The following is a 13,096-nucleotide window of genomic DNA, read 5'->3' as shown; positions in this document are numbered from 1 at the left end:
TATGTGTGCCCATGTGCATCTGTGTACTGTGTGTACAGAAGGCTTTTTCGCCGTGGGATGGAGTCAAGAAACTTAAAAGCTAAAGCATTGTCCTGCTGACGTAAAACGTATCTGTGTTGTGTAACTTTTATCTACGGTCTATACATAACAGGAAAACATGCATTTTTCTTTTCGTATTTAGAGGCAACATTACAGTAATGCATTACTCTTCTTCAGTACTAGAATGTGAATAAAAATAAGCTTTCTTTTTTAAGAAAAGTGTTCCATCAGAGCGTGTGATGCACTGAAGCAAGGATCGTATATAGATTTCTAGCCCCATCTGCTGGAACATGTTTTCTGTGGCCAGCAAAACAAAACACATATTGAAACACTGTGGCTTTCTTGGCTTTCGGTTTTAGGTTTTTGTTTTTTTTAACATTTTAAAATAGGCCTACATTTGAGTGTTAAATCGAGTAAGTGTTTGAGGTTGGTTTGGCACATCTACGTAAGAACAAGTTGTTGATCCCTGTCCTAAAGCCTGAAATTTGTGCTCTCACTATATATATGATTCATTATAAAAACCCAGAAAAAGACGTATGAAAACAGAAGCTTCTCACAACATAACAATATAATTAATACGGAAAAAACGGGACTACAACACACTCCGTGGGCCTCTTTCCCTTTACCAAATGGATTTCAGGGCAATCTTGAAACTTAAAGCAAAGGAAAAAAAAAAAAAAAAAAGAAACTTACAGCAAAGGATATAAACCTAAAAAAAGATTGATCCAGCAAATCAATCTGGAAAACTCTGTAAATCATTTATTAATGGAAGAAGCCATAACTTACAGAGAGAGTGAGTCCCAGAAGGCTTAAGGATACAGAAAGTAGTGTGGCAAGCCGTGTAAGTTTATGTGATGCTGGCCAGAACTTTGAGCCAAACTAAACAGGAGACAGGGAAAGAAGGAAAGGTGACAATCTTCAGAAAGTCTGCAAAAATCCTTGGAATGGCTAAGTAAAAACAGATTGTGTTTAAAGATTTATTTATAATTTTTTGGAACTCAGAATGTATTTTCTCATGGAAGTAGTGACTGAATGCACTTGAGTGCACGATAGTATGTTTTTAGCACGGACGGGTCCGATCAGCAACGAATGATGGTGAGGCAGGCAGGGACCTAGCGGGTGGGAGGGGCTGCGTGGGCTGGAGAACTGGGACCACCTCCTCAGCTTTAGTGAATAATATATTCATTAGTTGAATTATTTCTATTCCTAATTATATTCATTCCTAATTATATTCTATTCCTATTATATTCGATAGTTGATTATTGCCAGATCTTCCACTTGGTCAGATCTCGGTGGAAATCTGGCTTTTGTGTGAAACCTCAATTTGTTGTTGAGGATGAATTCAAATCTTAAAAGCACTATATGGTCAGGGTGCCTGGGAGACTCCGTTCAGTGTCTGACTTTGGGCTCATTTCATGACCTCATGGCTTGTGAGTTCGAGCCCTGCATCAGGCTCACTGCTGTCAGCACAGAGCCGTCTTCAGATCCTCTGTCCCCACCTCCATCCCCCGCCCATCCCCCCCCCCCCCCCGCAATGCTTTCTCTCAAGAATGAATAAACATTAAAAAAAAAAAAAACACTATATGGGTCAACTTTAAAAAAAACTTTTTTTTTTTTTTAATGTTTATTCATTTTTGAGAGAGAGACAGAGTGTGAGTAGGGGAGGGTCAGAGAGAGAGGGAGACACAGAATCCGAAGCAGGCTCCAGGCTCCGAGCTGTCAGCACAGAGCCCGATGCGGGGCTTGAACTCACAAGCCACGAGATCATGACCTGAGCCGAAGTCGGACGCTTAACCGACTGAGCCACCCAGGTGCCCCAAATATGGGTCAACTTTTGAGTTGGATAGTTCTCTGAGCTGCCAGTTTGCAATTCTGATTCTAGAACAGGTGGCTTCTGCCGTCTCCAGTACAGTTATGGGAAGATCCTCTACTGGAATAGTTCTTGGACTGAGGCCCCCTTATCTCCTCATCTTTTATCTTTTTTGTGCCTCCTCCTGCTCTTCTCGCTACAGCCCAAAGTGTGTCAGCTGTAGTAGTCACACAAGTAATTCTGACATCCAACCTAATATCCTGTGCTTTTGCTTAGTGAGTTTCAGTAAATTTGTTGGGTCTCCTGCCAAACACAGCCTGCCCACTGTGGCCTTACCTGGTTCCTGTTGGCAGGATTCCTTTCTTTCATGCAGCTGAATCTCATGTCCTCTCAGCTCTTTCTAACTCCATGAAGCCTTAAAAGAACAGATAGTGTTAGCATTTCTAAGCCTTACGCACATAACTGATTTCCTGTACTCCAGTAACTATCTGTACTCTGGCTGTGGATCCCTATGATTTGTGTATCAGCATGTGCTTACCTTCATAGTGACTCTGGGAACCCGCTGATCAGTTACCCATCTGTAAAAGGAGGGGTACGACATTTATCCTCACTTTCAACAATTTCTGCTTGTCTGACTTGCCTTTTTTTTTTTTCTTTTTTTTCTAATTGAGATAAAATCATTTTGCTGATGAGTGGACATTTAGTTGATTTTAGGTTTTTCAGTTTGTGTGTTTCTTCGGGGACTCTGTTTATTCCTCTGCTGCTTAAAAAAAATTTTTTTTTTAATGTTTATTCATTTTTGAGAAACAGACAGAGACAGAGCATGAGCCCGGGAGGGCAGAGAGAGAGGGAGACCCAGAATCCTAAGCAGGCTCCAGGCTCTGAGCTCTCAGTGCAGAACCTGATGTGGGGCTCGAACCCACGCACCGTGAAATCATGACCTGAGCTGAAGTCAGACACTCAACTGAGTGAGCCACCCAGGTGCCCCTACTGCTTTTTAAATCACACATTAGAGTGGCACCTGGGTGGCTCAGTCAGTTAAGAGTCTGACTTCAGCTCAGGTCATGATCTCACGGTGCAGGGGTTCGAGCCCTGCATCAGGCTCTGTGCTGACCTCTCAGAGCCAGGAGCCTGTTTCGGATTCTGTGTCTCCCTCTCTCTGCCCCTCCCCTGCTCACACTCTGTGTCTCTCCCTCTCAAAAATAAACATTAAAAAAAAATTAAATCACACATTAGAATGGCATAACAGATTGAAGAAAAGGCAGGGCAGGCTTAAGCCGTTTCTTGAGTTTAGGGCCAGGAGTTAGGTAACAGAAGTGGGAGGAGGAAAGGAATCAATATACTACTTTTCTGAAATTTTGTACTAGGAGCATAACAGAAAGGGAGAGAGTTTAATGGTGACATGAGTAACTCCTAAGAGTAAATTCTGATTCAGTGACTCCTAAGGCTCTTTTAACCAGCAGTGGGTCAGACACCATACGTATCAAATGGCCGTAGAATCACTCATGTTCTGATCAGAAATATAAAACTGTGAACATATGAAAATTCAGATGTAAATTACTTGATACACTTGTTCACCTCCCGTAAATTTTGATGGTTTAAACATACCCGTACACACGGTAAGAATAACTATAATCTAACCGTGATTGACCATTTGTTTGTGCTAGCCATGGTTCTGAGCACTTGACATTCATCAGCTTGTCTAAACGTCACAGCAGTCCTCTAAGTAGACATTTTGTCATTCTGATTTTCTTTTAACTTTTTTTTAATGTTTATTCATTTTGAGAGACAGATGAGACAGAGCGTGTGTGGGGGAGGGGCAGAGAGGGAGACCCAGAATCCGAAGCAGGCTCCAGGCCCTGAGCTGTCAGCACAGAGCCCGACGCGGGGCTTGAACTCACGGACTGTGAGATCATGACCTGAGCTGAAGTCAGATGCTTAACCTACTGAGCCACTCAGGCACACCTGTCATTCTGATTTAAAAAAAAAAAGAAAAAAAGTTATTCAAATTCTGTGAACTCTTTAAGGCCTGTGTCAATAGCTTTTGAACTTTATTGACTTCATCCCCTAGTGAGGAATGTATTTTACCTAAGACATACATAGATGTAAATGACAGAAAACTCGATAAAGTAACATTTACCCTTACTATGAATGACGCACTGTAATGTTTTCTATTTTATTGAATTTAATTTTTTTTATTATTTTTTTTTTAGCATTTATTTGTTTTTGAGACAGAGAGAGACAGAGCATGAACAGGGGAGGGGCAGAGAGAGAGTGAGACACAGAATCTGAGAGGGGCTCCAGGCTCTGAGCTGTCAGCACAGAGCCTGACACGGGGCTCGAACTCACGGACCGCGAGATCATGACCTGAGCCGAAGTCGGATGCTTAACCGACTGAGCCACCCAGGTGCCCCTTTAATTTCTTTTTTTTTTAAGCTGGTTTGGGCCAACCAGATCGGTAGCAGGATTCATGGATGGTTGTGGCTTACAGTTTGACAAAAGTGCTGTGCCATACTGCTCCCTGTGTGTGCACTGTGCAGACATAGGCCACTCAGATACACAGAATTTTTGTTTAATACTAACCAGAGTAAAAAGTGCTGTACTTCATTTATAGATTTAAAGTAATCTCTGGAGGAGCCTGAGTGGCTCAGTGGGTTAAGTGTCTGACTCTTGGTTTCAGCTCAGGCCATGATCGTAACGGTTCCTAAATTCAAGCCCTGCATGGGGCTCCAAGCTGACAACGCAGAGCCTGCTTGGGATTCTCTCTCTCACTTTCTTTCTCTGCCCCTCCCCTGCTTGTGCTCTCGCTTGCTCTCTCTCAAAATAAATAAAAACTTAAAAAAAACAACAATAATCTCTGCTGTAAAGGTTAGCAGCAAATTATCAAATGACCTTAAAATAATAATGTTTGTGAAAAAGTCACAGCAACTCAGGTTTGGAGAGGCTAAATATCACGGCATCCAGGCCTATATGGTGCCTTAATCCTCTCGGTAACTTTGTTTTAGTCTGTGTTTGCAACACTACCACCAGAGAGGGGGCAGTTCTGTTTTCTGGAGAGCCCACTCCACCTTTTTGGTGGCTGGCGGAAGAAAGTCCTTTCACGGATTGGGCTGAACTCCATCTCCCTTTAGCTTCTTTTTCTTCACTCTCACCGTATGCCTTGTATGAACCTTTGAGACATTTGACCAAAACTCTCGAGTGCTTGCTTTGCAAAATGGAGTCCCCGAAGGCAATAGCCATCACAGACACTTCAACCTCTTGGTAACCCATGTCGTGCCGATCTTGCCGAAACAGGACCTGATGCACTGCACAGCGTTTGCAACTGCAGACGAGTATCATCTTGGAACTCTCTCTCAAGATCTGGTCTCCCACGGATATGTTGAAGTAACAAGCTTGCCTAGAGGTACATCTTGAACCCGGGCCAAATGTGTTAAAATGTATCAGAAAATAGTTTTCCTGTGATACATCGTAAATATTCATTTGTTTACGCTCCATTTTCTATTTAAAGGATCTATCACAAGAAAATGATGTTGAATCTCTTTATACAAATGACAAAGATAAGAAACTAAAATGTATTTACAGAGAACTTTTAGTTCTCAGAGTAAAATCAGTGTGATTTTTTAAGATTTACTTATAGGATGACTGTGACTTGGGATAATCAAAGGCCATGCACTTCATTTCTGTCACATAAAAAAGTTGTTTTATTCTTACAGAAAGGCCATACAATTGATAGAAATGTTAGGGAGAGCCTTTTAAGAAAAATTTACCAGTATAATTCAGTACTTTTAAAATAACAAAATTAGCTAAAAGAGGAATACTAATCATATTAAAAAAGAGAATCAAAATAAACTTAACAAGATTTTAGGATAGTATCCCGAAAGATTCTTGTAAAAAAAAAATAGCCTGTTTTATAGTAAAAAATAAGTAACTTAAAACACTCTAATGGAAGTTCATAAATTTACCACAAAGAAGCAATAATAGGTTGAAAACCTCCCTGCTACATAGAAGATTCTTCAAAGAGTCATTGACCCCATAAGAAACACTTGAAATGCCACCGTGCTCTTCTTTGGTGATCGGAACAGACTCTTTGTGCTGTTTGATGGCAGAAACAAACATAATTGGGGAAAACAGAGCTCTGTCCGGAGCCCCGAAGATAAAAAATTTTCCAGGTGTATCCTTGGCTGATCCCAAAAGCTGTCAGCAGGGTGACCTGTGCATTGCACTCTGGGGGACTTCTTGTCCCAGTCCTGTGCCCTGGGTCTTTTCCATTGCATTTATGTTGTTCTTGGCTACGTAGGTGAACTTTGCCCTCCGGAGGATATAGTGCTTAGGGATGTTAGAGCTGACCCAAAAAAGATAGTTTGGATTTGGTCTTTAATCCGAACACCCCGTTCCCCAACCTCTACCAGGAGCTCTGAAGCTTTGTGGGTCCTAATTTTAAGTTAAGAAATTATATATAACTCTTTACATATTAGGAGTATACTTATTAATTGATACATTAAAATATGTTTATAATTTGTGTTATAGAATATTTGTATACTTAGAAATATTAAGTGTACTAATATATACTTATTGATAACATGTATATTAACATATTTAATAATACATACAAGGTTAAAATACTCAGCTATAGGTGGCTACAGTGGTAGTTCTCATGGTTAGCTCTGAACCCACATTTTGAAACGGTCATTATCTTTGTGTCTGTACGTTTTCTGTTGTCCCACATTTCACATGATTTAAATCCATCAAAATGAGTACTTTGAGAATATTAAAATTATATTAATAACATCATATTTAAAGGAAGAGAATTTTGTAAACAATGTAATTCCTGAAACTTGGTTGTATTGAAACTAAGATTTCAATAATTATTAACTGGACTAATGATCACTGAGTGAAAATGGTTGTCAGTGAGTGGTTTTAAATAGTACTAATAATAGTGCCTCAGGTGTTTTGTAAAAGTAATTTTTTATGGTCTTTTCCTTTTCACATATTAAATATTTTCAGAAACCTAAAAAAGATGGGCAGAATGTTATAGAACACTCAATGGCTTATGAAGGAATGATCCTACGTACTTTATTAAAAGTTTCTAGGTGACTCATAAACCTTGGGTCACTTTATGGTGGTAGCTTTTCACTCATTTATTTTATATCACAGATGCAGCAAATATTTTGGTGATGGGTGTGGAACATTCTGCGAAAGAAGGTGATCCTGGAACAATATTCTTCTTCAGGTAAGACAAGAGAGCAGCTCTACTGGGAGATGGGCTTGTGGTCAGACACTGGTCTTTAAACTTGAGGGTGTATCTCCTCCCTTAATAGTAAATGTGTTCAAAATTTACCTGTGATTTAAACTTCTCCTTTAATTGTTATTTCATCTAGGAGACTTTGTCAGCTTTCTGGTGAAGTCTCTTACGAAACAGTTTTTTCATGGCTTGCCTTTATCTGTAAATCTGGATTTTTGTTCACTAAGAATACATAAAAGTACCTTGCCTTCAGTGCCCCTTATCAGACTCATGCTACTACTCTGCTGTCTTTTCTTCTTTTTTCCTCCTTCCGTCGCTCTTTGGTTAAAGTTTTAGACCACCTTACCTCTCCAGAGACTTTAGCCTGGGACCCTGACTCACGTATAGTTATTCATCTTATTTAAAGGTTTTTTTTTTTCTTTTTTTTAATATTTATTTATTTTTGAGACGGAGAGCGTGAGCGGGGGAGGGGCAGAGAGAGAGAGAGAGAGGGAGACACAGAATCCGAAGCAGGCTCCAGACTCAGAGCTGTCAGCACAGAGCCTGACGTGGGCCTCAAACTCATGGACCATGAGATTATGACCTGAGCTGAAGTCGGACACTCAACCGACTGAGCCACCCAGGCACCGCTTAAAGGTTGTTTTAATACCAAATTGTCCAGAGTTGCTGAGTGAGAATGGTTATGATAATAGGAACCACTGAAAATAATTTCATATTATCCCCACAGCTCTTAAATAAGGTCTGTTATTCTCGTTTTGCAGCTGAGGAAACTGAGGGTGAGAGGGATTAAGGGAATTACCCACAGTCATGGGACTGTTCTGTGTAGAACAGAAACACAAGGAACATCGATAAGAACCCAAACTTTGATGAAATGTCTGTGATACCGGTCTTCGTAGTTGATACCTGGAGCTCCAGCTTGGCTCCTGTCAATGCCTTACCTTCCTTTTTTTTTTTTTTTTTTTTTTTTTAATTTTTTTTAATTTTTATTTTTGAGAGAGAGAGAGAGCATGTGAGCAGGGAGGAGCAGAGAGAGAGGGAGACACAGAATCCGAAGCAGGCTCCAGGCTCCGAGCTGTCAGCACAGAGCCCAGTGTGGGGCTCAAACCCATGAACTGTGAGATCACGACCTGACCCGAAGTCAGACGTTTAACCGACCGAGCCACCCAGGCGCCCCTTTACCTTCCTTTTTTATGTACGTTTAAGTAATCTCTACACCCATCATTCAGCTTGAACTTAACTCCGAGATCAAGAGTCGTGCATTCTACTGACTGAGCCAGCCAGGTGGCTGAACCTTACCTTCCTTTATTAAGTAACTTAGGAGATAATCAAGAGTTCAACATTTGGTCCAAGTAGAATAGCATCCCCTTTGACTCAGGTGAGGAATTTGGTTGTCTGAGGGCCTCTAGATCGGCACCATCCAGTGGAAATACAATGCAAGCCACAAATGCAAGCCTCGTATGTGATGATACATTTTCTAGTAGCCACATGTTTAAAAGTTGAAAAAAAAAGATTTACTTTTGAACACCAGTAACAATATATATTGCGCAAAATTAATTTTAATAACGTATTTTATTTAACCCAGCATGTCTACAATGCTGTCATTTCAGCGTGTAATCAGTCAGTAATTAATGAGATTTTTACAGTCTTCATACTAAGCCTTTGAAACCCAGTGTGTGTTGTACATTTCCAGCATCTCTCAGCGTGGACCGGGCACATTTCAAGTGCTCAGTAGCTCGCATGGCCCGAGACCGCACCGCACAGCACAGCTCCAAAAGAGGGGCGCTCTTCCCAGCCCCTCTCATCTGCCTGGAGGGGCTGCTCTGAACTGCTAATGCTCTGGCTGTGGCTTAAGGGGCAATCGCATCCACCTTCTGTCCCCTCCACCGGCTGGTGGCCGCAGCTTGCTGCCCGGCCCCCTGCCTGCCATCTCACCCCACCGCCAGTCTGTGGGCAGGATCGTTTTTTCTCATCACTACACTCTCCTGCCAGAAACTCTGCGGAGCTTGACCAGACTCCTGTCATGGCACAAGATTGGCTCCTCCCTGCCTCTCCGACCTGATTGCCCAGTACTTGCCCACGTCCACAACCGCATTGCAGACAGCTAGCTGTTTGTTCTGAGATGTTGCCCTGCTCCCTCACGCCTTCACTCTGAGCCCAGGACGTTCCCTCGGCCGTATCGCCGCCTCTCATTTGCTCCTTCGGCTAGCCTTGCTCGTCCGTGGGAACTGTGTCCTCCCGTGTACGTCTCAGCGCGTGCCCTGCATACCTCTCAGGGCACTCACCACGTGGGACTGCAGCTGGAGGCCTGTCGGTCTTTTCTAAGTTGGGAGTTCCGTGAGGGTAGGAACCAGACCATACTCATCTTTGTATCCCAGATGCTAAGCCCAGACCCACACATAGGCTAAGCACTTCGCTTAAGAAATCCTTGAAGGGGCGCCTGGGTGGCGCAGTCGGTTAAGCGTCCGACTTCAGCCAGGTCACAATCTCGCGGTCCGTGAGTTCGAGCCCCGCGTCGGGCTCTGGGCTGATGGCTCAGAGCCTGGAGCCCGTTTCCGATTCTGTGTCTCCCTCTCTCTCTGCCCCTCGCCCGTTCATGCTCTGTCTCTCTCTGTCCCAAAAATAAATAAACGTTGAAAAAAAAAATTAAAAAAAAAAAAGAAATCCTTGAAGAATGAGGGGTGTCTGGGTGGCTCAGTCGGCTGGGTGATTTCGGCTCAGGGCATGATCTCACAGTTCGTGGGATCAAGCCCCACATCGGGCTCTGGGCTGACGGCATGGAGCCTGCTTGGGATTCTCTCTTTCCTCTCTCTCTGCCCCTCTCCTGCTCATGCACACACATGCACGCTCTCTCAAAATAAACAAAAAAAATTTTCTTAAATTAAAAAAAAAAAAAAAATGTTTGAAGAATGGTAGGAAGCCACCGTATTTTTACCTGCCTTTCAATTCCACCTTTCCTTCCTCCAGGAAGAAAAGAGCCATACCTTTCTCTCTCTCTCTCTCTTGCTCTCACTCTCGCTCTCTTTTTAGTTACTACCAAAAATAGCTCAGTGTGTCAGACTTCGGGAATCGAAACAAGTTAGACCTTAAATTCTTTCAAAGCCAGAACTAGGTCCAGAGGCCTCCTGTGGCTTCACTGTTGTCCAAGCGCTGTAAGGATGGGTGGCATTATTCTGTGGGCGCTCTTAGCCATCTTGGGCTTTAATTTATATCAGTCTCTTCATTCCACAACTATTAAAAGCATGATCCTTTATTCTTTTCCTATAGCAGAATCTGCCTTATGAGAGCTAAGACGGGTCTCAAAAATTTCCTTATTCTGATTTCTGTACATCAGAATTGAACCAGGTATGAAACAGTTCAGATCCATGAAATTATATAGTATTACAATAAGAGCTATTTATTCTGCAAACCATGTGAGAAATCATGAATTTGGGGGAGCTCAGGTTGTATCAAAAGCTCAATAATAGCTCTTTTGTTTTAGCAAATCATCTAGGGACCATAATGTCAAATAAGTAATCACATTTGTAAAAATTGCCTTTGGGATATATTCTAGAAGCTACCTAAGCATGGCTTTACGTATGGCCTTAACGTATTCCACTGTTAACTTAATTGATTCTTTTATTCTTTTAAATCAGAGAAGGAGCTGCTGTGTTCTGGAATGTGAAAGACAAAACTGTAAGTATATGTAAAGTATAAAAGTGTAAAAGTTTTTCTGAGAAAAAAATTGTTAATTAGCACTCAGTAATCTGAGCCACTGGAAGATAAATTAACAGGAAATCCACAGCTTACTTGCTCTGCATTATGTGATTGATCCTAGCACGTTTGTCTTCTAAAATGATTATGTTTTGGCTTATAAGTTTCCTCCATTTTCCATCCTCTGGGCTTATAGTAATTTGTGAAGAATTAGAACAGCCTAGCTACAACGCAGACAGAAAGAAGTTAGTTACACTTGGTACATGATAATCTACAAAGTGAATCACAGTTCACTGGCATTTGACTGCGCTAAGGTCTTACTTCAGATCAAGTTTTCTAGAACTTTCTCACAGGAAACAATTTCTTCATTATCGCGATCACAGTTTGTTTACTATAACCTTTTTAGAGGTAGTTTGGTAATACAGATCAAAGCTTTATATTTAACTCAACAAAGTTTTACATTTAGAATGTTATCCAGAGGAAGTAATTGCAGTTACGCATGATAAGTGACGTTCAGAAATGTTCATCGGCGTACCGTTTACAGTAGCAAAATGAGAAATAACCGAAGTACGTAATGGTAGGAAGTTTGTCAGATACCTCCCTAGGTGATACTGCAGTTCTTAAAAATTATGCAGAAAAATATCTGTTCCTAGGAAATTGCCTAATTAAATTTAAGAAGCAGATTATAAAATATAACCATTATAATATCAGGGCTAGTTAAAAAAATATGCCTCATAAAATCCCACTTTTACTAAAAGGAAATACACCCCCACTACACACACACACACACACACACACACACACACACACACACACACGGCGGTGGTAAGGTGGGGTTTCCTGAAGAAAAGGAAATATAAATGACTAATAAATATAAGAAAAATTGGCTGTTTGAAGTGGCAGAAATGTAAAAGGCTGGTAATACCCAGTATTTTTTAAGAATGCTCTGCTGAGGACACCTGGGTGTCTCAGTCGGTTAAGTATCCGACTCTTGATCTCAGCTCAGGTCTTGACCTCCGGATCATGAGTTTAAGTCCCACTTTGGGCTCTGTGCTGGGCGTGAAGCTTACTTCAAAAAAAAAAAAATGTTTTCTTAAATGTTTAGATTCTAAAATTGGAAAAACCGTTTTAGAGAGCAGTTTAGCAACATTTATCAAAATAGTAAGTGTGCGTGTCTTTTGATCTAGCAATTCCTGAGGACATACCCCCATCAGACCACAAAGATACATAAGGATGGTGCATTTGCAACCTTGTAATAGTGTCTCAAGAGTAGGAATAATCTGTGGACGGACATTGAGGAAGGTTAAATAAATTGCGGTTTCTGCATTAAGGAGAGTAGCATTGAAAATGTTTACATGCATACTATGATCTAATTTTATATAAAAAAAACACATGTATTTTTAAAAGTCTGGAAGGATATGCAGCAAATTAGGGTTTTCTTTGGGGATTAAGAATTCAGGAGAGCGGAGAGAGATTATTACTTTATACCTTTATGTTGTTTAAATTTTTATAAGTATGGGACTTACACATTTTTAAAAAGATTTCACAGATACAAACCATAAAACTCGTGGTTTTCTTTGGGTTGTGGAACGTGATAATTTTAATTTTCTTTATGCTAATGTGTTTTCTAAATGTGAAAACAAGTTAATATATTATTCCGATGAGTTTAATATCACAACAAATTTGCCTTTTCCTTAAAAACTAATCAGAAGAGCTTTGCACAGTGGCAGTGAGTGGCCAGTGAGGTTTATCCGAGGCATGATTATTGCTAAGTAAAAACTAAACAGAAGAAATGTCACCAAACGTAATGACAAATGTTATAACCCTTAACACTATGACATAGTTCTGTACGGAGAGGATCAGGTATAATTTCAGGTTACTTACTTTTCATTTTCTTCTAGATGAAGCATGTGATGCAAGTCTTAGAAAAACATGAAATCCAGCCCTATGAAATCGCACTGGTGCACTGGGAGAATGAAGAGCTTAACTACATCAAAACAGAGTGAGCAACATTTTATCACATTTACAAAAAGGGCACTTGGAATTACTAGACTGGAAGCAGTGGAGACAATAAACAACTTACACATTTGGAGACTCATTTTAAGAAAAAAATTTACTGGTACAGATACAAAGCCTAAACGATATAATAAATATTTGTAGGTAAACATAATTTTTTTAACTTGTCAGGCTACACATAGTAGAGGGGCGCCGAGGTGGCCCAGTTGGTTAAGCGTCCGACTTCAGCTCAGGTCATGATCTCACGGTTCGTGGGTTCGAGCCCTGTGTCCGGCTTTGTGCTGTCAGCTCAGAGCCTG

General features: G+C 41.0%; 1 protein-coding gene across 3 annotated transcripts in view; it reads left to right on the top strand.

The window, feature by feature from the left end:
• Positions 1-13,096, top strand: part of RMND1 (required for meiotic nuclear division 1 homolog) — a 44,660-nt gene that overhangs the window by 10,093 nt on the left and 21,471 nt on the right. For all 3 annotated transcript variants that reach the window (XM_045058219.1, XM_003986644.5, XR_006598406.1), the window contains 4 exons: positions 5,144-5,252; positions 7,004-7,079; positions 10,724-10,763; positions 12,683-12,783. In XM_045058219.1, coding sequence (XP_044914154.1) covers positions 5,150-5,252; positions 7,004-7,079; positions 10,724-10,763; positions 12,683-12,783 — 320 coding nt within the window. In that variant the 5' untranslated portion in view covers positions 5,144-5,149. The remainder of the gene's footprint in view (positions 1-5,143; positions 5,253-7,003; positions 7,080-10,723; positions 10,764-12,682; positions 12,784-13,096) is intronic.

This window comes from Felis catus, chromosome B2 (assembly GCF_018350175.1).
Source record: "Felis catus isolate Fca126 chromosome B2, F.catus_Fca126_mat1.0, whole genome shotgun sequence".
In the NCBI taxonomy this organism is placed as follows: Eukaryota; Metazoa; Chordata; class Mammalia; order Carnivora; family Felidae; genus Felis; species Felis catus.
This window is presented reverse-complemented; position numbering and strand designations above follow the sequence as displayed.